Here is a 24,211-nt window from a genome sequence, read left to right on the forward strand (position 1 = left end):
TTCATTCATCCGAGTCCGTTTTTTTATCTTTGATTTTGCAAATCACTCATAGATTTATATGTACATATCTATCTATATCTATCTATATAGATATAAATATATCTATATATATATATATCTATATATATATCTATATATATATATATATATATAGATAGATAGATATATAGATAGATATACAAATATATCTATATATCTATCTATAGCTATATATATATATATATTTATGTATATCTATCTATCTATCTCTATATCTCTATCAGTCTCTATTCATCTATCTATATATCTATATCTATCTATCTCTCTCAATATATATATATATATATATATATATATATATATCTATACCAGTCTATCTGTCATTATTTCTATATCTATCTATATATATATATCTATATATCTATATCTATATATAGATATATAGATAGATATACAAATATATCTATATATATATATATATATATAGATATATCTATGTATATCTATCTATCTATATTCATCTATCTATATGTCTATATCTATCTATATATATATATATATATATATTTAGATATATATATCTCTATCTATCTATCTCTATCAGTCTATCTATCATTATTTCTATATCTATCCATCTATATATATGTGTATATATATATATCTATCTATCTATCTCTATCAGTCTCTATTCATCTATATATATATATATATATATATATATATATATATATATATATCTCTATCTATCTAGATATCTCTATCTATCTGTTGGGTTCATGTCCCCAACATTTTTAATAAAACGCTCTGAAATAAAAGAAGACATAGAGAATCGGTTATTTAGAATTAGTTACTTTATTAATCATCATTTTGAGATCGAGCTGTTACGAATCTCCTCCTCGCTTGCTCGCTAGCTGGGCTCTCTAGAAATCTCCGAATCTCCTTCTTTTTATTATGTTTTTTGCCTTTTGCTACGTAGAGTTAATCAGTCTTCTTTTGAAAGCCTGCTTTCCGGCCGATGATGGGGGGGGGGGGGTTTTAAGGGTTATTGATCTATCTTCGTTATTCATTATCCATTATCCGTTATCGGTCAGTTCATAATACGCCACAAAGCCTAGGAGCCGGGATGGAAGGTTTCCTTTGTCCTTTGACTCCCTTTCCTTCTTCTCACGCTCTTTGGTGAAAAACAATCCTGATTTATGGCATGAAGAGGTCATTCCAGGTCAGGGTACATCCGTTGGTATGTGAGAACAAAACACAGTCTGTACATCAAAACACAACTCATGGCCTTGGAGAGTAGTTTACAGGCTGAGAACTCTTCAAAATGGCTAAGAACATATATAACATATTAAATGTCAACTGTAGGATAAATATAGTTATACAATCCCAACACTATCTCTCTATATATATATATATATATACCTATGTATCTATCTCTATATATATATCTATCTTGTATATATATATATATATATATATATATATATATATATACATAAAGAATGTCATCAAGAACAAACCAAACTTAAGACTGTGAATACTACAAAAAGGTCCATAGGAGGACTCCAAAAATGTCATTAAAGACTCCAATAAATGACAAAAATATCCGAAGACTACAAGAAAAACATACAAAAAATGTTCTTGAACGAATGACTAAAAAACTACAAACGATTTACGCAAATTGGAAACAAAAGTGTTTTTCTTTCAAGGAAGGAGAGAGACGATCTTACAAGGACGGCGGGAATGATTTGACCATTCGATTTTGCTCTAATCTGTTGTGGAACTGAAAACGAGTGCTAAACAGCACAAAGAAGACTCTCAAAGTGATCAAACTCCAGCATTTGTCTTGAGCTACTCGTTTTTGTATTTTTGCTGACTATTCAAATCAATTCTGCTGTTTTTAAATGAAGGAGCTCAATTTCCTGATAACACGGTAAGATTCCATTTTGTATGATCGTACTGTCCCTTTAAATGAAAAAAATTCCAAGGCCAAATATGTGAAAGGCTTCCCTCCTTTGACACAACTGCGGCTCATCACATCTGGAAGCGATCTCGCTGTCATCGGCGGAATTTGTCTTCCCTTTTTAGGTCAGGGTTCGAAGTTCAAGTCGGGAGTCAACCAGGGGCCTCAAATTCGGGACCGGGAAGGAGACATTCCCATAAAATGTCTCCTTGGGGTCGGCTTGACCGCATGTTCCCCCGCCAAGAAGAATGTTGTTACTTGGCAAAGAAGAATGGTATTTCTTGGCAGCCCGAGGCCATTACAATCATCTCATCTCATGAGCTGTACCGCGTATCCTTATTAGGGTCGCGGGGGGGCTGGAGCCCATCCCAGCCATCTCCGGGCAGTGGGCAGGGGACACCCTGAACTGCTTGCCAGCCAATCGCAGGGCGATTATAATAATATATATATATTTATACACATATACATACACACCTATCTATCTATATCTATGTACATATACATCTATATCTCTCTCTATCTATCGACCTATCTCTCTCTATCTATCTACCTATCTCTCTCTCTCTCTCTCTATCCCTTTCTCTCTATCTGTCCCTCTCTCTCGATCTACCTCTCTCTCTCTCTCTCTCTCTCACTCTCTTATGCGATCTATCCCTCTCTCTCTATATCTATCTACCTATCTCTCTCTCTCCATCTACCTGTCTCTTTCTCTCTATCCATCTATCCCTTTCTCTCTATCTATCCCTCTCTCTCTATATCTACCTCTCTCTCTCTCTTTCTACCTATCTCTCTCTCTCTCCATCTATCACTTTCTCTCTATCTATCCATCTATCCCTTTCTCTCTATCCATCCCTCTCTCTCTAAATCTACCTCTCTCTCTCTTTCGTGATCTATCCCTCTCTCTCGATCTACCTCTCTCTCTATCTACCTATCCCTTTCTCTCTCTATCTACCTCTTTCTCTCTCTCGCGCGCGATCTATCCCTCTCTCTCTCTATATATCCATCTACCTATCTCTCTCTCTCTCCATCTATCTCTCTCTATCTACCTATGTCTCTCTCTCTACCTATCTCTCTCTATCTACCTATGTCTCTCTCTCTACCTATCTCTCTCTATCTACACATATATATATATATATATATATATATATATATATATATATATATATGTATGTATAAATGTCATCAAGAACAAACCAAACTTACGACTCTGAATGCTACAAAAAGGTCCATAGGAAAAGGACTCTAGCATGTCATTAAAGATTCCCAAAAAAATACAAAAATATTCCAGGACTACAAGAAAAACATACAAAAATGTTCTTAAACGAATGGCTAAAAAACTACGAATGTCTAGAAAAAAAGACAACAAAAACCTACAAAATCAGCCCAAAGAGGTCGCAGGTTCGATTCCCGGCTTCTCCGTATTATATATGGAAGTGTCCCTGGGCAAAACACTGAATCCCTAATGCCCCCAATAAGCAGGTAGGCGCCTTGCCTATTGGTGTGTGTGTGTGTGAATGGGTAACATTTACCATTAAACTGTTAGCAAGTAGCCATTAGCATAATTTTTAAGAAACTAGCAGTTAGCATTTAGCCGTTAGCATAACTTGTTAGCATGAAGCAGTTAGCATGTAGCAGTTAGCATGAAGCTATAACAATTAGACATTATCATAATCTTTCAGTATGTAGCTGTTAGCATAAATTGTCAATAAGCAGGTCGGCGCCTTCATGGCCGCTTTTGGTGTGTGAGTGTGTGTGTGAATGGGTAAGTGTGAAACACATTGTAAAGCGCTTGGGGAGGTCTTCAGTGACTTGAAAAGCGCTATAGAAATGCAGACCATTTACCATTTAACTGTTAGCAAGTAGCCGTTTGCATAATTTTTAAGGAACTAGCAGTTAGCATTTAATCGTTAACATAATTTGTTAGCATGAAGGAGTTAGCATGTAGCAGTTAGCATAAAGCTATAACAATTAGACATTATCATAATCTTTCAGTATGTAGCTGTTAGCATAAATTGTCAATAAGCAGGTCGGCGCCTTGCATGGCTGCATGGCCGCTATTGGTGTGTGAGTGTGTGTGTGAATGGGTGTGAAGCACAGTGTAAAGTGCTTTGGGAGGTTGAAAAGCGCTATATACATGAATGGTCTCCCTGACTGCTGATAAAACCCAAGGCCCCAAACATATCCTGTTTCACACGCGGTGTGAATGTCACCATTGTTCATTGTGTATAAACTCATGATCCAGCGGTCTTCATTTTCATTGAATTTTCTAGTCACATCCTGCTACTTCGCACTCTCACGACGGGAACTGCATAAAAAGGCGAAACCAACGATGACTAACACATTCGGCCGGAGGAATCCTGCCAGGGTGTCCTTCTTGTAAGAAGACAATTAAGCGTTACTGTTAGGATTGTATAATTATATTTATCCTACAGTTGACATTTAATATGTTATATGTGTTCTCAGCCATTTTGAAGAGTTCTCAGCCTGTAAACTACTCTCCAAGGCCATGAGTTGTGTTTTGATGTACAGACTGTGTTTTGTTCTCACATACCAACGGATGTACCCTGACCTGGAATAAATCTCTTCATGCCATAAATCAGGATTGTTTTTCACCAAAGAGCGTGAGAAGAAGGAAAGGGAGTCAAAGGACAAAGGAAACCTTCCATCATCGGCCGGAAAGCAGGCTTTCAAAAGAAGACTGATTAACTCTACGTAGCAAAAGGCAAAAAACATAATAAAAAGAAGGAGATTCGGAGATTTCTAGAGAGCCCAGCTAGCGAGCAAGCGAGGAGGAGATTCGTAACAGCTCGATCTCAAAATGATGATTAATAAAGTAACTAATTCTAAATAACCGATTCTCTATGTCTTCTTTTATTTCAGAGCGTTTTATTAAAAATGTTGGGGACATGAACCTAACAGTTACTCCGATCTGAACTCAGACTTCTGTCTTATTTCACATGTGGGCGGACTGAACCAAGGTAATAGAGGTTTATTTAGATCCCACATTAAAAAAGACTCCAAAATTACTAAAACATAAAAAAGATTTTAAAAAAACTACAACAATTTAAGAGGAAGAAAACTACAAATGTCTGGAAAAGAGACTCAAAATAACAAATTCATCCAAAGACTAAAATTTCCTTGAAAAATGCCTTGGAAAGAATGATTGAAACACTACAACTGTCTAGAAAAAAAAGAACACAAAAAAAATCCTACAAAAACATCTCAGACTCAAAAATTCAACAACAAAAAAATAGAACAACCAAATAACACTCAAAACGTATAAAAAAATATCCAAAGAAAGAACAAAAAAAACATAGAAAAATGTACTAGATCTGATGAAAAAAAAAAAAAAACTAAAACAATCATTCAAGAATGTCCTAGAAAGAATAACAAAAAAAAACTACAAATGTCCACAAAACACTCAAAAAACTACAAATATGTCCAAAAAAGATTTTTCATTTCTGTTTTCTGAACGTGGCGGCACAGCGGTTGGGTGCTTAGCGCTCAGCCCCACAATGTGCAGGTCAAGGGTTCAATTCCAGCTACCAACCTCCCCATGCAGAGTTTGCATGTTCTCCCTGTACTTGTGTGGGTTTCCTTCCGCATTCCAAATTGTCCCTAGGTGTGAATGAGCAAGTGATTTAGTTGTCTGTCTCTATGTTGGCAATTAGTTGAGGGTGTCCCCTGCCCACTGCCCAAAGATGGCTGGCATGGGCTCCAGCACCCCGTGACCCTACTGGGTATAAGGGGAGCAGAAAATGGATGTAGATCAGGGGTCTCAAAGTCAATTGAAATGGTGGCCTTGGAAGCTAGGGTCCGGGCGAGGTTGGGCCAAAGGGGTTTCCCATAAAAACAGCGCTGATAAAAACATCCCACCGTTCTTAAAGGGACAGTGTTTTTATATGGATCCACTAGATGTCGCTGTCAGGTGTAGCGCAGCCAAAAATGAGTCAAAGAAAGACTAAAAATTACAGAGACTGAAAGGGAGCAAAATGCACCCTATTTCTTCACATTTTAACCCAAACTTTGTCAAAGAAAGACGAAAAGAAGGGAAAAAACTTTTTTTACATAGGGATGAAAGTAGGGAAGAAGAAATAAGAAAAAAAGGGGGGAAATGGAAAACGGGGAATAAGAAGAAAAGTAGGGTAAAAGAAAGCAAGAAAATAAAAATGGAGAACAAGAAAAAGGAAACGAAAAGAAAAGGTATTAAAGAGAAAAATTTTCATTTTTTGTCCGTTTTTGAAATTCTACAATTTCACTTTCTTTTTTCTCTTCTTTTCCCAAAATAATGACGTGCGTTTTGGTTATTTTATCGTCTTCCGTTGCGCTTTTAGCACTCGTTTTCGGTGGCACGACATAAAACAGTTCCTTCTTGTGGGAAAATAATACACATTGTCCCTTTAACTTTCACATTAAGGCAGGGCCTCCAACGATCGGCCTGGGGTCCGCGAGTTTGAGACCCCTGTTTTAGGTTGTTGTTTTTTTTTTTTTAGATATTTGTTTCTAATAATTTAGGATTTGATTTCCTGAATGTTTTTCCTTTTTAAAAAAAAAAGTTGTATTCATTATTATTCATCATTATTCTTAAATTGCCCGGGGTGCAAATGTTGTGGATTATTGGAGTCGAGCTCGACATAAGGAAAACGGGATATTCCAGGCTTGTTTCTCTCGAGTGTAAATGTCATTGAATGTTATTATCAATGGCCTTGGGCTGCCAAGGAATAACATTCTTCTTTGCCAAGTTCTTCTTGGCGGGGAACATGCGGTCAAGCCGACCCCAACAGTTCTTGGAAATTGGGAAAATCGAAAGAGGACAAAACATTCTGTCTGGTAGCGTGCATTTTGAGATAAACACGTCCGTTATCGCGAAGGGGAACGGGCTAAATGTTGTCTTAGGATATAAAAAGCCAATTGTCTCTGAGACAAATGAGACCTCTCTGTTTTGTACGCTGATGAAGATAATTAAATGACTTCTCCCTGCATCTTTCCCGCAAAAAAATAAAAAAAATCTGCTTTTGGCCAATCGCAGCAGCTGAGGAAGTTGTCGCCAGGCAAACAGAGAGCAAAAACACAAGAAGAAGACACTTGAAAGGGATTCCGTATCTAACTATATATTTTAATTTTTATTTCGTAAAAAAATACAAAAGGTGACAAGGAGTTGAGGTGACAAGGAGTTGGCTCATGTGCAAAAGAACTAAAGTTTTTGTTTTTTTTTGTTTCTTCTTTTGTGGTGCAGTCCACCAAAAATATCGCCGGTCAACTCGAGCCTGCCCATAATTTAAAAAAATAATAATAAATGAGCATGAAATTCAAGACGCAAAGTAAGAACCCCCTCCCAATCACTTGCTTACCTGTCGCCACGGCGACTCCACAGATGCTGGAGGCGGTTCCCATGGCGACGGCGCGAAGATGGTGGTCCCAGGGCAGTCTCTGGGGCGCCCTCTCGACTTTTTCTGCCGGCGAGAGGGAGGAACGACGACGTTAATCAAATGCTGAGGTGAGAAATTCCCCGGTTCTTTTGTTTTTATACTTCGGACACACTGCAATGGTGAGTGACGTTACTTATTCCTCCCCCCAAAATGATCACCATCGAAGGTGATCTGATCTTTGTTGAATCACAAAGAAGGAAAAAAAAGTGTTTCACTAAAAGCACCAAATCAGATTTATTTTCCACATTTTAACCAGGATAGCATGCAAACAATGATAGAAGGGAGGAATAAGTAACTGAATGTGATCTTACCTTTGGCAAGATCACATAAATGATAAAATAGCTTTCACTAAAATCACCCAAACCTTTTTGAACTTCCATAAGGATAGCGTGCACACAAAAACAGTATTCCTTTACTTATTCCTCCCCTTTAATAATAAACATTCAAATGGATTTGATCATTATCAAAATGACACAGATGAAAAATAGTGTCCAACTAAAAGCCCAGAAACATTTGTAGGTTTCCATATTTTAAATAAGATAGCATGCAAACAATGATAGGAGAGGGAGGAATAAGTAACTGAATGTGATCCTACCTTTGGAAAGATCACATAAATGATAAAATAGCTTTCACTAAAATCACCCAAACCTTTTTGAATTTCCATAAGGATACCATGCAAACAAAAACACAGTAGTCCTATACTTATTCCTCCCCTTTAATAATCACCATTATAAGGGATTTGATCAGTGTCAAAATGACACAGATGAAAAATAGTGTCCAACTAAAAGCCCAAAAACATTTGTAGATTTCCACATTTTAATAAGATAGCATGCAAACAATGACAGGAAGGGGAGGAATAAGTAACTACAATTGTTCTGATATTGGTCGAAACAACAAAGTTGAAAAAACAGTGTCTTCTTGAACAATTATTAAGTTTCCATACTTTCATGAGCATAACATGCAATAAATGACAGAAGGGTGAAGAATGAATAACTGAACCGTATGCCTAAGATGACTTAAACTGCAATTAAAAACAATTTTCAGCAAACTATGGTCAGGTTCTTTATAAGTTTTTACATTTTAGTGAGGATAGCATGCAAACAACAGCAGAGAATTCAGCTACTTAGATCACATGTCATTACTTATTCCTCCCCTTGAGGATGTTTAGAGCTTATCCTCGTCAAAAAAACAGAAAGCGAAAAATATTTGGGTTCTTTTAAGTGAAGCAGAAACTTTTTTAATTTGAGCGATTTTGATTATTGTGGGTTATGTTACTTATTCCTTACCCTTGTATCGTTGTTTGCATGCTATCCTCGTTAAAATATGGAAAGCTGTACATTTTGGGTGCTTTTGTTCGGACAGACATCCATTTTTTTAATCTGCTTTTGAAAGTGCAGTGGGACACTGTTACTTATTCCTCCCCATCTGTCATTGTTTACGTGCTATTCTCATTAAAATATGGAAATGTTGACGCCTTTCAGTGGTTTTAGTCCTTGCAGGCACAGTTTTAGTAGGATTTTGATAAGGTTCAGTTACTCATTCCTCACGCGTCTGTTATCGTTAACCTGCCATCCTCATGAAAATACAGTATATACATATAAATGTTTGGGTGCTTTTAGTTGGAGCAATTATTAGATCACATTTAGTTACTCGTTCCTCCCCATTGTGTTATCGTCCACATGCTATCCTCATTAAAAATGGAAACTTGTGATTGTTTTTGATGCTTTTAGTTGGAGCAATTACCGTACTGTTTTTTTTTTTTAAATCTGTGTGATCCAGACAAAGAGATCTCATTCAGTTACTTATTCCTCCCCCTTCTGTCATTGTTTGCATGCTATCCCCATGAAAAGCTCTTAATTTTAGGCAATAAAGTCAAGCAGAGACTGTTTTTTCATCTGAAAAATTTGGACAACTACTAGATCACATTTAGTTACTCATTCCTCCCCATTGTGTTATTGTCCACATGCTATCCTCATTAAAAATGGAAACTTATGAATGTTTGGGTCATTGAATTTTTTTTTTTTTCATCTGTTTTTGAAAAAGCAGATGGTTCAGTTCCTTATTCCCCATTTTGTCATGACTTCAGGTTATCCGAATTAAAAAACATATGAGAGACGGACACAAAGCAAGCTTGTAGTCAATTTACCTTGCTTTTTGTCTCCGTCCGTCCTGTCCCTTCCCTTGTGCCATGTCAAAAACATCCTTCCGTTGTCCTTCCTCAAAGTCAAGGTGGGCAAGGGCAGCTCCCTCCTGGACTTCTTGGGAGATCTCAGTCGGTCTTTGTGGTCCATCCTGGCCGGAGGTTGACACCACTCCTTGTAGATCTTACGCTTGGCGGAACTTGTGTCCTTGAGGAAGACCTTGAGGGTTTCGGGCGCTCGACACTGCAGCTGGAAGTTACGGCGACCCGACCCGAAGAGGACCAGTTCTACCGGGGAGGCTTCCGCGTTGCGTCGGCGGACCAGTTTCTGCTTTTTCAGGGAGGGGGCGCTCTGCTTGCTCCGTTGGCGCTTGATGGTCGAAGGAAGTTTGTTGGCCATTTTTTTTTGGCGGGAGATGATTGATCGCCATTGGTTGTCGTCTTTTCCTAAGAACTTAACAGTTTGTTGGACATTTGAGATCACTTGTCTCAGAAGCTGTAGGGAGTCTGGATGATCTTTCTGGGAGACCTCCACCAGATCTCGGCAAATGTTTGGATTCTTTTGGTCGTTTTGTTGGAGGACCGTTCCCAAATCTTGTTCTTCCCCCGGTTGGTGTCCCATTTTCTTGTCGTCGTTCTGGGACACCCTAACGGACTCTCTGCATTCTCCTTGTTGATAGACACATCTCATTGGTTTGTCTTGTTTCCCTAAGTCGTTTTGTAGGGGGGCAGTTCCAGTATCTCGTTCTTTCCCTTGTCGGTGTACAAGTGCCATCTCTTGGTCCTTTTTGTAGGAGACCTCCGTAAATTCTTGGCCTTTTTCTTGTAGGTAGACACGTCCGATTTCTTCGTCTCCTTCATGGGAAACGTTCACCAGGTCTGTGCAATATTCTTGTCGGCAAACCTTTGTCTCCCTTTGGTTGTTTTGTCGGAGGACAGTTCTCAAATTTTGTTCTTCCCCTTGTTGGCAGGCATGAACCATTTCTTGGTCTTCTGTCTGGGGGACCATCACTAATTCCTGGCCGTCTTCTTGTAGGTAGACATGCCCCATTTCTTCATCTCCTTTTTGAGAGACCTCCATCAAGTCAAGGTCTTCTTTTTGTTGGTAGACATGTCCAATTTCTCTGTCCTCTTTCTGGGAGACCTTCGTTAGGACCCGGCAATATTCTTGTTGACAAACGTTTGGCTTCCCTTGGTCGTTTTGTTGGGAGACGGTTCCAAGATTTAGACCTTGGTCGACATGTCCCATTCCCTCGTCTTCTTCCTGGGAGACCTCCACAAGGACGCTGTGATATTCTTGATGGCAAACGTCTGGATTTCCTTGGTCGTGTTGTTGAGGAACGGTTTCCAAATCTAGTCTTTTCCTTTGTTGGCAGACATGTCCCATTTCTTCGTCTACATTCTGGGAAACCTCCACCAGGACTCCTTGATATTCTTTCTGGGAGACCTCCACAAGGACTCTGTGATATTCTTGATGGCAAACGTCTGGATTTCCTTGGTCGTTTTGTTGAGGAACGGTTTCCAAATCTAGTCTTTTCCTTTCTTGGCAGACATGTCCCATTTCTTCGTCTACATCTTGGGAGACCTCCACCAGGACTCCGTGATATTTTTGCTGGCAAACATTTGGCTGACTTTGGTCATTTTGTCTGGGAACGGTTCCAGGGTCTGTACACGTACCTTGTTTGTCTTGTTGGTAGACATGTCCCATTTCTTTGTCTTCTTTCTGGGAGACCCACGTCAGCTTCCTGCTTTCTCCTTGTTGGCAAACATCTGACTTGCCATTTTGTCGGGTAATGGTTCCAGGTTCTCGGCTTTCTTCTCGTTGGTAGACATGTCCCATTTCTCTAGGGTTTTTCTGGGAGACCGTCGGCAGCCCTCGGCAATATTCCTGTCGGAAAATGTTTGTCTTCCCTTGATCGTCTCCTTGGGGGCTTGTTCTTAATTTACGGCCTTCTCCTAGTTGGCGGACGAGTCCCATTTCTTCGTCATTTTTACAACTAATCTTCTTCAACTCCAGGTTAACCGGGGCAGCATCCGTTTCAATCCTCAGGTCGTTATTTTGTTCCAACGGTTGAAAGTTACTGTGGGAGGGATCGGGATCCACAATGTCGTCAGCATTTTCCCACCACATTTTCTCAGTTATTCCTTGTTTCATAGGAAGAACTAAATCCGAAGGGCTCTTATTCCAGTGTTGAAACAAAGACTCCAACTCGATGTCCAACAGAGACTCCATCTTTTGTTCAGAGTCTCCTTCGACGTTCAAAGTTTCATTCTCCACAGAGACCATAAGGTCTTTCTCAGCTTCTTGTGGGTGATGGATACTGTCGTGGATGGCCCGGGCCTGGTCTTGGGGCAGAACTTCGATGACAAAGGAGTACACGTCATCAGGATCTTCATTGGCAGACATCAACGCCGGAGATTCTGTCTCTTGTGCCTGTTGCAGTTGTTGTTCGGGTCCATTTCTTTTCGCAGAGGTGTCCTCAGCGGCCCCTGGTCTAGATAACGAAACTGGAAGTGGCCCGTCCCTCTCTGAGGCAAACTTCTTATCGATGCGATGGTGCCATTGGTCATTGTTCCTCCAAAACGACGAGTACGGTGGTCTAGAATCGACTTCGACATCCTGAAGCGGCTGATAGCAGTAGTGTAAAAAGTCACAGGTGGCTTGAGAGAGCACCACAGAGTCCGGCCTCAAATGCTTGTTGAGAAAAGTATAAATCTCCTCCATGAGTTTCCCATGCTGAAGGATATTCCCTATCAGTTTGGATTTGTCTTGCCAGAACGTGTCCAAGACTTTTTTAAGACAAAAAATGGCTGAATTATTGATAGGACTCGAGTGTGCGACCTCCAAAAGTCTATTTACCTCTTTGAGAGTCCAGTTCCGTGTTGGTAGAGACCTGGGCGGTTCTTGATTTTGGACAGGTTGGTGAACATCGTTCTCAGAGGGTCTGTGGGGTTGCTCCTTTTGGCCAGTGCTCCTCTGACAATAAAGCTCAGGGTTAACTGTCAGAAGTGGATGAGTAAGTCCTTGGCTACACCAGGATAGTGAAGATGCTTCGGCTGCTGAGAAGAACCGGGCTGAGGTGGGGGTGGTTTGAAATTTTGCTGTCGGCATCTGCTGGTGGGTCTGGAATCTGCTAGACATTTTGCAGAGCTCAGATGGTATCCCGGGAAGAGACTTTGCGTCTGGAATCGCTGCACAATTTTTCGAAAGTGGTTTTGCTGCAATGTCAGGACGAAGTGGCTCGGTGACCTGCACCGTTCCAGGTGATGAATAGGTTGGTTCCCATGTCGGTCTTCTTTCTCGTAGCGGGGTTCGATTTTCTTTCGGTTGAATGATTTGTGTGGGATACTGCAGTTGCCAGTCCTGGAAAGATCTCCTGACTTGAAGCTCAGAAGTTTCTGATGATCCTGATGATCTCAAGTCCGGTTGTTGCCAAGGTGTGTGTGCGGTGTTGGCAGCAGTATAACTCTGAGCAGATGTTGGGATCCGATTTTGTGGATATGGCGGCAGTTTCTCCGGGAATCCATTTGTCTGTGTGTAGTGCTCCGGTAGCGCCAGGCGACTGTGGCCGGCCCTCGATGGTCCCCAGGACGGAGAAGACGAGATGTGATTGGATGGCATGCTCCAACCGGACAAATTCTGGCCCGTGTTGGGATGAAAGAGTCTGTAGGGAGGCGGGGGTTTGTCATTTCCACCTGTCTGAGTCGCGTTCCGGTATCCTCCGACGCATTGACCGAGGAACCAACTGTCACCCTGACTGGTCTGGTACTGGCCCGGGTTCCCGGGGATTTGATGGTTCCACATTTTATCCGCATCCATCGGTGAACACCATTGCATCGTGTTTACTGCTTTAGTCGGACCGGGGGGAGCTCCCTGAAAGAGGTCCAAACGGGACACAGTGAGTACAAGAACATCCAAAATGTATCAATACTGTATTACTTTTGTGGTCTGCACTGGTGGTTGGTTGTTATTCTAGGTGAAACTTTCTTGTCAAATGTGCAAAGACTAAGCATGTCAAGATGGCGGCGCGTGCAAACGCTGCGGCTCGGGCTCCAGTTTGTCTTTTGTTTTTTAGTGTCCCCTGATCCCTCATATTTTCCCTTCGACTCCTTTCGCATATACAATAATATCCACTACATCCCGAGGGATATACAGAGACCACCGGATCTCCCTGGATGATCTGCCTGCCGACAACGACGGAGCAAAAGGAAAAGGCTGCCGGTCGGGTCTGAGCTAAGAAGGCGACCACACGGACCAGCGCTCCCAAGCATGTTCAACCAACGCCAGATCCATCGTCCACAATGAGTGAATTTGAGCTGCGGATCGCCACCAACAACGTCCGGAATTGGAGTATTTTTGTCATCAGGCAGTCTTGGCTTTCCCGACGCCGCATTACATCACCGGCTCGAACGAGACGAAGACTCCGGTAAAAACAGGGATTGGAGACTATTGACACACACTGCTCACTCGATATGGAGTTTCTAACAGTATCGTGCAGATACTTCTATGCACCGGGAGAGTTAACTGTGGTCTTTGTGTTTGCTGTTTACTTTCCACCGCCAACCGTTTCACCGGATGCTAACGTTAGCATAGCGCTAAATCTCCTGCCCGCTGCTATCAATAAACAGCAGCTTGCACACCCCGACGGAGCTTTATCGTCGACGGCGACTTTAATCGGGCATGTTTATGGACTGTACTCCCAAATCCATTCAATATGTGGACTGAGCAAAACACTGGACTATGTGTAATGTAAGATCAAACATTCCGGTTGTATCCACCAACTCTGTTTGTCCCTCACCCCCCTCATCGAAGTTAGCTCCATCCGTCGAATGGGCCTTGTAGGAACAATGTATTTGGAGATTAAAATCCTTTTTAGATTTCCTTACGAGCTTAAAAGAGACATTGTTGCGTGACTGAAACATTACAAATAGTCGGTTACAATTGCAAAAAATGATTAAAAGAAAATTGTGTGTATGTGCTATTTTCTAGAAGACCACGTAGACCCCCGCCCCTGAACATTCTTCAAATAGCTCACCAGGAATGGGTCCCAGTGATCAGTCATCTTTAACTGGCATTCTGTTTGTGGTTGGCTATTAAAGGATTTTATACATTTAACGATTGAAGGATTTTTTATTTGATTTAATTGACTATAAGGGATTTTACAAATTATAGTTGTTGAATGCAATGAAGATTTTTTACAGGAGGCTGAAGTTGGAGGACACCGTTCCAAAAGTAGAGTGTTTTGGCTGGGGAATTTTGATAGCGGGGCTTTGATGAGGGAATTAGGCCTTGTTTTGATAAACGCTTGGCATTGCTTTGAGTTTCCTTTAGACGTGGCGGCGCCTTTCGGCGAGGAGGTGGCGACTAGGTGGAGGCCACGTGAGGAGTCTGCCACGGGCGGAGTTCCTGGCCCGCCCATGGGTTTTTTCTTCTGCTCTCGTTTTCTCTCTCTCTCGTTTTACTCTCTTTTACTTTCCTCTCTCTCTCTCTCTCTCTCTCTCCTTTACTTTTCTCTCTTTTGCTTTTTTTCTACCTCTCTCTCTCTCTCTCTTTCTTTCTCTCTTGCTTTTCACCCTCTCTCTTTCTCTCTCTCTCTTGCTTTTTGCTCTCTCGCAGGCTTTTCTCTCTCTCTCTCTCTCTCTCTCTCTCTCTTTCTTTCACTTTTCTTTCTTTTGTTTTTCTCACCCTTTCTCTCGCTCTCGCTTTTCACCCTCTCTTTCTGTCTCTCTCTCTCTCTTGCTTTTTGCTCTCTCGCGCGCTTTTCTCTCTCTCTCTCTCTCTCTCTCTCTCCCTCTTCTCTCTCGTTTTTCTCACCCTTTCTCTCGCTCTCGCTTTTTGCTCTTACTCTCTTGATTTTTGCTCTCTCTTTCTCTCTCTCTCCTCTCTCGTTTTTCTCACCCTTTCCGTCGCTCTCGCTTTTCGCTCTCACTCTCTCAATATTTGCTCTCTCTTTCTCTCTCTTTCACTTTTCTCTCTCGTTTTTCTCACCCTTTCTCTCGCTCTCGCTTTTTGCTCTCACTCTCTCGATCTTTGCTCTCTCATTCCCTCTCTCTCTCTCTCTCTCTCTCTCGTTTTTCTCACCCTTTCTCTTGCTCTTGCTTTTTGCTCTCGCTCTCACTCTCTCCTTTACTTTTCTCTCTTTTGCTTTTTTTCTACCTCTCTCTCTCTCTCTTTCTCTCTTGCTTTTCACCCTCTCTTTCTCTCTCTCTCTCTCTCTCTCTCTCTTGCTTTTTACTCTCTCTCGCGCGCTTTTCTCTCTCTCTCTTTCTTTCACTTTTCTTTCTTTTGTTTTTCTCACCCTTTCTCTCGCTCTCGCTTTTCGCTCTCTCTTGCTTTTCACCCTCTCTTTCTGTCTCTCTCTCTCTCTTGCTTTTTGCTCTCTCGCGCGCTTTTCTCTCTCTCTCCCTCTTCTCTCTCGTTTTTCTCACCCTTTCTCTCGCTCTCGCTTTTTGCTCTCACTCTCTTGATTTTTGCTCTCTCTTTCTCTCCTCTCTCGTTTTTCTCACCCTTTCTGTCCCTCTCGCTTTTTGCTCTCACTCTCTCAATTTTTGCCTTTTCTCTCTTTCTCGCTCTCTCTCTTTCACTTTTCTCTCTCGTTTTTCTCACCCTTTCTCTCGCTCTCGCTTTTCGCTCTCACTCTCTCAATTTTTGCCTTTTCTCTCTTTCTCTCTCTTGTTTTTCTCACCCTTTCTCTCGCTCTCGCTTTTCGCTCTCACTCTCTCGATATTTGCTCTCTCTCTCTCTCTCTCTCTTTCACTTTTCTCTCTCGTTTTTCTCACCCTTTCTCTTGCTCTCGCTTTTCGCTCTCACTCTCTTGATTTTTGCTCTCTTTCTCTCGATTCTCTCTTTCTCTTTCTCTCTCTTTCACTTTTCTCTCTCGTTTTTCTCACCCTTTCTCTCGCTCTCTGCTCTCACGCTCTTGATTTTTGCTCTCTTTTTCTCGCTCTCTCTCTTTCACTTTTCTCTCTCGTTTTTCTCACCCTTTCTCTCGCTCTCGCTTTTCGCTCTCACTCTCTCAATTTTTGCCTTCTCTCTCTTTCTCTCTCTTGTTTTTCTCACCCTTTCTCTCGCTCTCGCTTTTCGCTCTCACTCTCTCGATATTTGCTCTCTCTCTCTCTCTCTCTTTCACTTTTCTCTCTCGTTTTTCTCACCCTTTCTCTTGCTCTCGCTTTTCGCTCTCACTCTCTTGATTTTTGCTCTCTTTCTCTCGCTTCTCTCTTTCTCTCTCTTTCACTTTTCTCTCTCGTTTTTCTCACCCTTTCTCTCGCTCTCGCTTTTCGCTCTCACTCTCTTGATTTTTGCTCTCTCTCGCTTCTCTCTTTCCCTCTAATCTACTAGTCCGGCCCCCGAGAGAATGTATGTTCTATATTGTGGCCCCCGAGTTTGACACCCCTGGTATAGATGATTACTAGCAGAAGCATAACATTTGGGGGGTTTTGCTTTCACATCATTCACTTCACATGTAGTTTTTAGTCCCGGACTTGAAGATCATTAGCGTAAGATTAGCCCTTTGGCTGCTTCCCATTGGAATGCCACGGAACCCTTTTGATAAACACGAACCTTCACCCCTCACGAAGAAGGAGCCTGTGACTCAGGCTTATCAGTATAAACTTTCTTGTGTCTGTGTAAACAAACCTTGGAGGCAGCTTTTCATTGTTAATGTTTCAGGGCGATTATCCTCATTCCTCTCGGGGACACTTTACATACAAATCTCTTCACGGTTGTTACTGTAGGACAGGGGTGTCCAACTCCTTTTAGCTGGGGGCCACAAACGCTATAAAGAAAATCTCAAGGGGGCCGGACTAGTAAGTTTAAGAGAAAGGGAGAAAAAGAGAGAGAAAGAGAGAGAGAGAGCGATACACAGATAAAGAACAAGGGAGACAGAGTAACGACAGTGAGAGAAAAAGAGAGAACAGAATACAGATATGAATGGAGAAGAATATAGAGAAAAAGAAAGTGAAAAAAGAGAAAGACAAAAAGAATAAGAGAAGTGAAACGACAAAAAAAAGAGTCAACAGGAGAAAAAGAGACAATGTGAGATGAGACAGAAAGAGAGAGGTCGAAAAAGGGAAAGAAAGAGGGTGAGAAAGAAAGAGAAAATAGAAAGAAAGAGAATAAAAGTGTAAATTAGATAAGAGAAAATAGAAAGAGAGCAAGACAGAGAAAAAAAAGAGTTAGAGAGTGGGAGAGAAATAGAGAAAAGAGAAAAAGAGAGAAAGGGAGGGAGGGAAAGAGAGAGCGATAAACAGATAGGGAGACAGAGTAACAGTGAGAGAAAAAGAGAGAGCAGAATAGAGATATGAATGGAGAAGAAAGGGGAAATGAATATAGAGAAAAAGAAAGTGAAAAAAGAGAAAGAGAAAAAGAATAAGAGAAGTGAAACGACAAAAAAAAGAGTCAGCAAGAGAAAAAGAGACAAAGTGAGGTGAGAGAGAGAGAGGTCAAAAAGGGAAAGAAAGAGGGTAAGAAAGAAAGAGAAAAATAAAAAGAAAGATAACTAACGTGTAAATTAGAGAGAGCAAATAGAAAGAGAGCAAGACAGAGGAAAAGAAAGAGTTAGAGAGTGAGAGAGAAATAGAGAAAAGAGAAAAAGAGGGAGAAATAAATCAAAAAGAAGTCAGTCAGAGAAAAATGGAGAAATACTACCACAATTGTTTTGCACGTGTTAACTGCCTTGGGTGACATCCGGTGGAAATATTCAAAACTACAGCTCATTTTCCTCTTGCGCTTCTCTCACAGTTTTCTTGCCGTCCGTGTGTTAGGGTGACAAGATACTCAGGGAGCTACTTTAAGAATCTCTCCGGTCATTTTTACGAGTTGAAATTAGATAAATATGGAACATTTGACCATAAAAGAGTGCCTAGCAATGCATAAAACAAGCACTTTTTTTCAATTGTTACAAAAATGTACTCACTTGGGTCTTGTTTCCTCCTTTGGTTAATAGTCCAGTCCCTTCTTTTTAGTTGAAATAGTAAATACAGCGAGAAAGAAGAGAGATATTCAACGAGTGAGGACAAAAAAATAACCAAAAAACGATTTTCTTCGAAGAAAATGAAGGTATTTTGAAAAGTGAGAGTGCAAAGATGGCGTCATCCATTTGGGAAAATGGCAGAAAAATATCCTTACGAAAAAAAGGCCATGTTTGTCTCTTGTTTTTGGTCGTAATGATGAAGTTTAAGCGTGAAAGAGGAGGGGAAGGGAAACAGGGACTCATAAGAACTTCTCGTCCTCCTTTTTCGTCTTTAAGGAAAAGTTTTAGGAAGTTGTGCTTCTTCTTTATCACTTTCTCGTCTTTTTCCAAAATAGGTGACGTCACGCGTGGGCGTGGTTAAGTCTCGTCAGAATTCAAATTTCGAATCCCAAGTTTTTGCACTCTCCAATCAGATTTTTTTTTATCTTTTATTTTTAGCTTAGAATATTTTTTTTAGATTGATTGCATGTGTAAGGGGTGTAATAATAACCCTTGTTTAATTGAAATTCCTGCTGAAATATATTAATATAGTAGCCTGCCTGATTCCATCCCCTGTTTCCTGTATCGATCCCTGATCCACGCTCCGTTCTCCTGTCCTGGCTACCCGTATCCTGCCTGATTCTGTTTCCCGTATCGATACCCGATCCACGCTCCGTTCTCCTGTCTTGGCAACCCGTATCCTGCCTGATTCCATCCCCTGTTTCCTGTATCGATCCACGATCCATGCTCAGTTCTCCTGTCTTGGCTACCAGTATCCTGCCTGATTCCATCCCCTGTTTCCTGTATCGATCCCCGATCTGTTCTCCTGTCTCGGCTACCTGTATCCTGCCTGATTCCGCTCCCTGTTTCCTGTTCCGATCCACGATCATGCTTCATTCTCCTGTCCCGGCTACCCGACTTGTCCGATCCACGATCAAGCTTCGTTCTCCTGTCCCGGCTACCCGACATGTTCCGATCAACGATCACGCTTCGTTCTCCTGTCCCGGCTACCCGACATGTTCCGATCAACGATCACGCTTCGTTCTCCTGTCCCGGCTACCCGACTTGTCCGATCCACGATCAAGCTTCGTTCTCCCATCGCGGCTACCCGACATGTTCCGATCAACGATCACGCTTCGTTCTCCTGTCCCGGCTACCCGACTTGTCCGATCCACGATCAAGCTTCGTTCTCCCATCGCGGCTACCCGACATGTTCCGATCAACGATCACGCTTCGTTCTCCTGTCCCGGCTACCCGACTTGTCCGATCCACGATCAAGCTTCGTTCTCCCATCGCGGCTACCCGACATGTTCCGATCAACGATCACGCTTCGTTCTCCTGTCCCGGCTACCCGACTTGTCCGATCCACGATCAAGCTTCGTTCTCCCATCGCGGCTACCCGACATGTTCCGATCAACGATCACGCTTCGTTCTCCTGTCCCGGCTACCCGACTTGTCCGATCCACGATCAAGCTTCGTTCTCCCATCGCGGCTACCCGACATGTTCCGATCAACGATCACGCTTCGTTCTCCTGTCCCGGCTACCCGACTTGTCCGATCCACGATCAAGCTTCGTTCTCCCATCGCGGCTACCCGACATGTTCCGATCAACGATCACGCTTCGTTCTCCTGTCCCGGCTACCCGACTTGTCCGATCCACGATCAAGCTTCGTTCTCCCATCGCGGCTACCCGACATGTTCCGATCAACGATCACGCTTCGTTCTCCTGTCCCAGCTACCGGACTTGTCCGGTCCACGATCACGCTCTGCTCTCCGGCTCGCCAGTCCGCCTTGTCATCTGTCATCGGCATCAGAGGCTTCCTGTTCCACCTGTCCGGCGAGCACCAGATCGCTGTCGTTTTCTCCCGCCCTGACTTCCCCGAACCCTCAATAAAGCATTGTGTGAAACGTTACGCATTTGGGTCCACTGCTTGTTCCGGTCGTGACAAAAATTCAACGACGGAGAAGATCAAAATCCACAATCCTTCTTCTCACATAATGTCACTTGAACAGACAATCCAAACTTTGCAAAAAAAATCAAACTGTAAATTTCTCTTTTCTTGTATAAACTTAATACTTGTTCGAAAATTTCACATTTTTATTTTGATTTCCCTTCTGTTTGAACAACAATGTTTTAAAGTCCCCCCACTCATTCCCCCAAAATATAATAACATTTAAAAAATATATATCTTTTGAAAACGACCCCAAAGTAAACTCCCCCAAATACGACTCAAATAGAACAACTATATTTTACTCAGAGTGTGGGGGGGTGAGGTGCCTTCTGAACTGTGCCCCACCCTCTAGCCAGAGGAGACATCTGGTTATGGTTTGGAGGAGATAAACTTTACGACCGCCTGCTGAAGGATGCCTCAGGGAGGAGTATGTGGATTCATGGGAGATTAGTGTTGTATTTTCATCCCTTACAACACAGCACCAGGTGGCGATTTGACCAAGGCTATTGAGGGCCTCAGAACCCTCAACAAGAAGATGAGGGAACATTCTGGTGTAGATGCTGATCTCTGGGAGGGCTCTATGGTCGCTATAAAGACCTGGTGACTTCAGCTATAGTTGCTTTGATTATAGTACCGTATTTTCCGCACTATAAGGCGCACCGGGTTATAGGGCGCACCCCCAAAAAATAGTTTTTGGTCTTATATTTTCCATACATAAGGCGCACCGGATTATAAGGCGCTACAATGGGAACGTCGACAAAACAGTCAGATAGTTCAGTCCAACTGATTACCCCCTTAACATTCCCAAAGCTTGCAAAGAAATACGTGTCTCACACATGTATGGAAACGGTGTCTGTACGATGTCACCAAACAAACATTTCTTAGTTTCCATTTTATTTTTTGCTGGCAACTGTGTGGACAGCAAAGTAAGAATTTTATTGTGCAGGGAAACGGGGTTCTTTACTGTAAACACTTTGAATTGAATTGAGTTTAAAAATAGACTCATCACAGAAACATCAAGATCGTTCTAAAACAAGATACCGGGAAAATATAAATCCGCATAGCTCACCTAAGTTCTCTTGCAGCCATCACGTTCATTAATGATACGTAACCATGGTCTTCTTACAACCGTAAGTGTAGTCAATCCAGGAGAGTCAAATATTTACAAATACAGAATAGTAAAAAATGTTTTCTCTATGCCGTAGTGCAACCCAACCAACGTGTGATTCACATTCATCTTTTTCGGCCAATTGCAGGCTTTGTTTCGCCCCTTTAGCCTATGCGAGCCTGTAAATGATAAAAAGGATCCGCCCCCTTTATTTCAGAATAACTTTAGCCAATAGTGATCGATTCAAATGATGATTGACACATTGGTTGGCCAATGAAACGCCGGTATATAAATCCCAGCATACGCCACGGACGACTTCGCCTTCGGGGGAAAACCGAGTCGGCGGCTGCTTGCTTTAGTTGCAAGACTTTGCGACTTAATATTGATCCATATATAAGGCGCACTGTATTATAAGGCGCATGGTCAGCTTTTGAAAAAAAATAAAGGCTTTTAGGTGTGCCTTATAGTGCGGAAAATACAATAATTGTTGTTTTTGGATGATGTGGTTGTTGTGTTCTTCCATGTATCAGGAACCTTATGTCTCGGGCCATTGAGAGAGCTATCGGTCCCTTGAGGGGCCAAAGAGGGAGCCACCAGGCTTCCCTTTGGGACTGCACGAGGACCATGACGGTGAGGTGGATGATCCTCCAACACCGAGCAGAGCAGACTATCTGCTTCGGAGGCTGAGGTCTTTTGGAGAGCAGTGGGTTCTCCTGAAGATCTTCTCCGTGGTGGCATCAGCAATCTCACTGGAGGGGTCTGCTGGGGGAGGATGATCTCATTTTATTAAAGGATTATCTTATCTTGTCTTATCTTAAACTGACAGCTCTCTTCAGCCGTTTTTTTTTTCTTCGTTCAAATACCCAGTCTGGATTTTTGATGAAAAAACTCATTTTTTTGGTGTACTATTTCACTCAAATTTTTCTTTTGGAATTTTCTTTCTTGAAGCAAATCTTTGTTTTATTTATCATTTTATTATTATCTTTTTATTTTTAGTGAGGGAAAACTAGTCAATTTTTTATTGGAATTTTCTTTCATGAAGCCTTATTTCCTTTTTTTCCTTTTTTTTTTTTTAAGAAAAGATTTTCCTTAAAAAACTTGTTTCTTTGTCAATTATTTCACTAGAATTATTTATTTTGGCAATTTTCTTTTTTGAAAACAAACGTTTTCTCACGTTTTCTCTGTGTAATATTTTATCAATGTCTATTCATTTTTATAGTTTTCTCGTATGAAAAAATATTTAATATATCAACGTAAAAGTACTGTATAATGTTTCTTATTGAAAGTTTCTCGAAAAAAATATTTTAGGGGAATGTTTTACATTGAGTTTAAAAATGATTTTGGACACTTGATTGTGTGAATTAATTAAGTATATTTTTTCCTTTTTGTAATTTTTTTTCTTGAGGGAAAACATTGTTTTTCTGTGTATTATTTTGGGAAATATTTCCGTTAAAATTATTTTTCTTAAACAAAATTTGCTTTCTTTGTCAATAATTTCAATTGTAATTTTGCCTTTCTATAACTTTCTGTTTTAAAGGAAAAGCTTGCTTTCTTTGTTTGTAATTGTATTATCATTTTTCCTTTTTGGGAATTTTCGTTCTAAAAGAAAAAAAAAGCCTCTTTTTGGTCTATTATTTTATTTGATTTTTTTTTCCGTTTTAGAATGTTCTTTTTGAGGAAAAAAAACTTTTTTTTTGGCTTTTGTTTCATTTGTATTTTTCCTTTTTAGAATTGTCTTTCTTTAAAGGAAAACCTTATTTTTCATTCATTATTTTAATTGAATATTTTCATTTGGAATTTTTTGTTCTTGAAGAAAAACGTTGTTCTCTTTGTCTTTTTCTTCTCTTTGTATTTTTCCAACTTAAAATGTACCTTGTTGAATGGAAACTCTCGTTTTTTTGTCTATTTGTTCACTACCGTTTTTTTCTTTTCGTCATTTTCTGTCTTGAAGGAAACATTTTCATTATATTATAATATTTCATCTGGGAATTTTGTTTTTCAAGCAAAGCCTTATTTTTTTTTTTTTTTTACTATTGTTGGATTGATTTTATTTTATTTCTTGAAGGAAAATCTTGTACAGGCAGCACGGCGGAGCAGTGGTTAGCGCGTGTGAGGCACAGTTCTAAAGTCATGGGATCAAACCTTCCTGTGTGGAAATTGCATGTTCTCCCCGTGCTTGCGTGGGTTTCCTCCAGGCACTCTGGTTTCCTCCCACATGTCATTTTAATTGGCCAGTCCAAATTGTCCCTAGGTGGGAATGGGCGAGTGAATTGTCTGTCTCTGTGTGCCCTGCGACTGGCTGGCAACCAGTTGAGGGTGTCCCCTGCCCACTGCCCCAAGATAGATGGGATGGGCTCCAGCACCCCCGCGACCCTACTGAGGATAAGCCGTGCAGATAATGGATTGATAGATGATGATGGATGTAAAACCCTGTTTAATTTTTTGAATTAGATTGTTTTACCTTTGGGGATTTTCTTATTTCTTTTCTTTTTTGTCTTTTTAAAATGTTATTTTGTGAAGAAAAATCTTGTTTTTTGTGTATTATTAGATACAATTTCTTTCACTAATAAATGTATTTCCAGTGTTCAGTTCTTTGCTCGTTATGTGTCGCTGTTCTGATTTTAGCGCTCAATAAAAAAGATCTGATGCTCACCGCTAGATGATGCTAGTGAGCTAAACTGGCATTTGCTGT

At 41.1% G+C, this 24,211-nt stretch overlaps 1 protein-coding gene across 3 annotated transcripts; it reads right to left on the reverse strand.

The window, feature by feature from the left end:
- Positions 1-925: 925 nt before the first annotated feature.
- On the reverse strand, positions 926-18,806 carry LOC148376821 (uncharacterized). Of its 3 annotated transcripts, XM_088350543.1 has the most exons (5): positions 18,424-18,806; positions 11,241-13,382; positions 9,515-10,955; positions 7,291-7,392; positions 926-1,304 (listed from the first exon to the last, which is right to left on the reverse strand). In XM_088350543.1, the coding sequence occupies exons 2-5, from the start codon at positions 13,344-13,346 to the stop codon at positions 1,258-1,260; spliced, it is 3,696 nt and encodes a 1,231-aa protein (XP_088206669.1). In that variant the 5' UTR covers positions 13,347-13,382; positions 18,424-18,806; the 3' UTR covers positions 926-1,257. The 3 variants fall into 3 exon arrangements, with proteins under 3 accessions (XP_088206669.1, XP_088206651.1, XP_088206660.1); XM_088350525.1 differs by having other exon boundaries at positions 927-1,304; positions 9,515-13,382; XM_088350534.1 differs by lacking the exon at positions 926-1,304 and adding an exon at positions 7,044-7,206 and having other exon boundaries at positions 9,515-13,382.
- Positions 18,807-24,211: the final 5,405 nt, after the last annotated feature.

The sequence above is a fragment of the Urocampus carinirostris genome, chromosome 1, assembly GCF_059441175.1.
Source record: "Urocampus carinirostris isolate Australia breed hairy pipefish chromosome 1, RoL_Ucar_1.0, whole genome shotgun sequence".
NCBI lineage: Eukaryota > Metazoa > Chordata > Actinopteri > Syngnathiformes > Syngnathidae > Urocampus > Urocampus carinirostris.

Coding starts and splice junctions, on each gene's coding strand:
- LOC148376821 (XM_088350525.1), bottom strand. CDS start 13,346: ATGCAATGGTGTTCACCGATGGATGCGGATAAAATGTGGAACCATCAA. Junction 7,393..9,514: donor GGACGGAGACAAAAAGCAAG/GTAAATTGACTA, acceptor TCTCGCCGGCAG/AAAAAGTCGAGAGGGCGCCC. Junction 1,305..7,290: donor TGGAGTCGCCGTGGCGACAG/GTAAGCAAGTGA, acceptor ATATGTTCTTAG/CCATTTTGAAGAGTTCTCAG.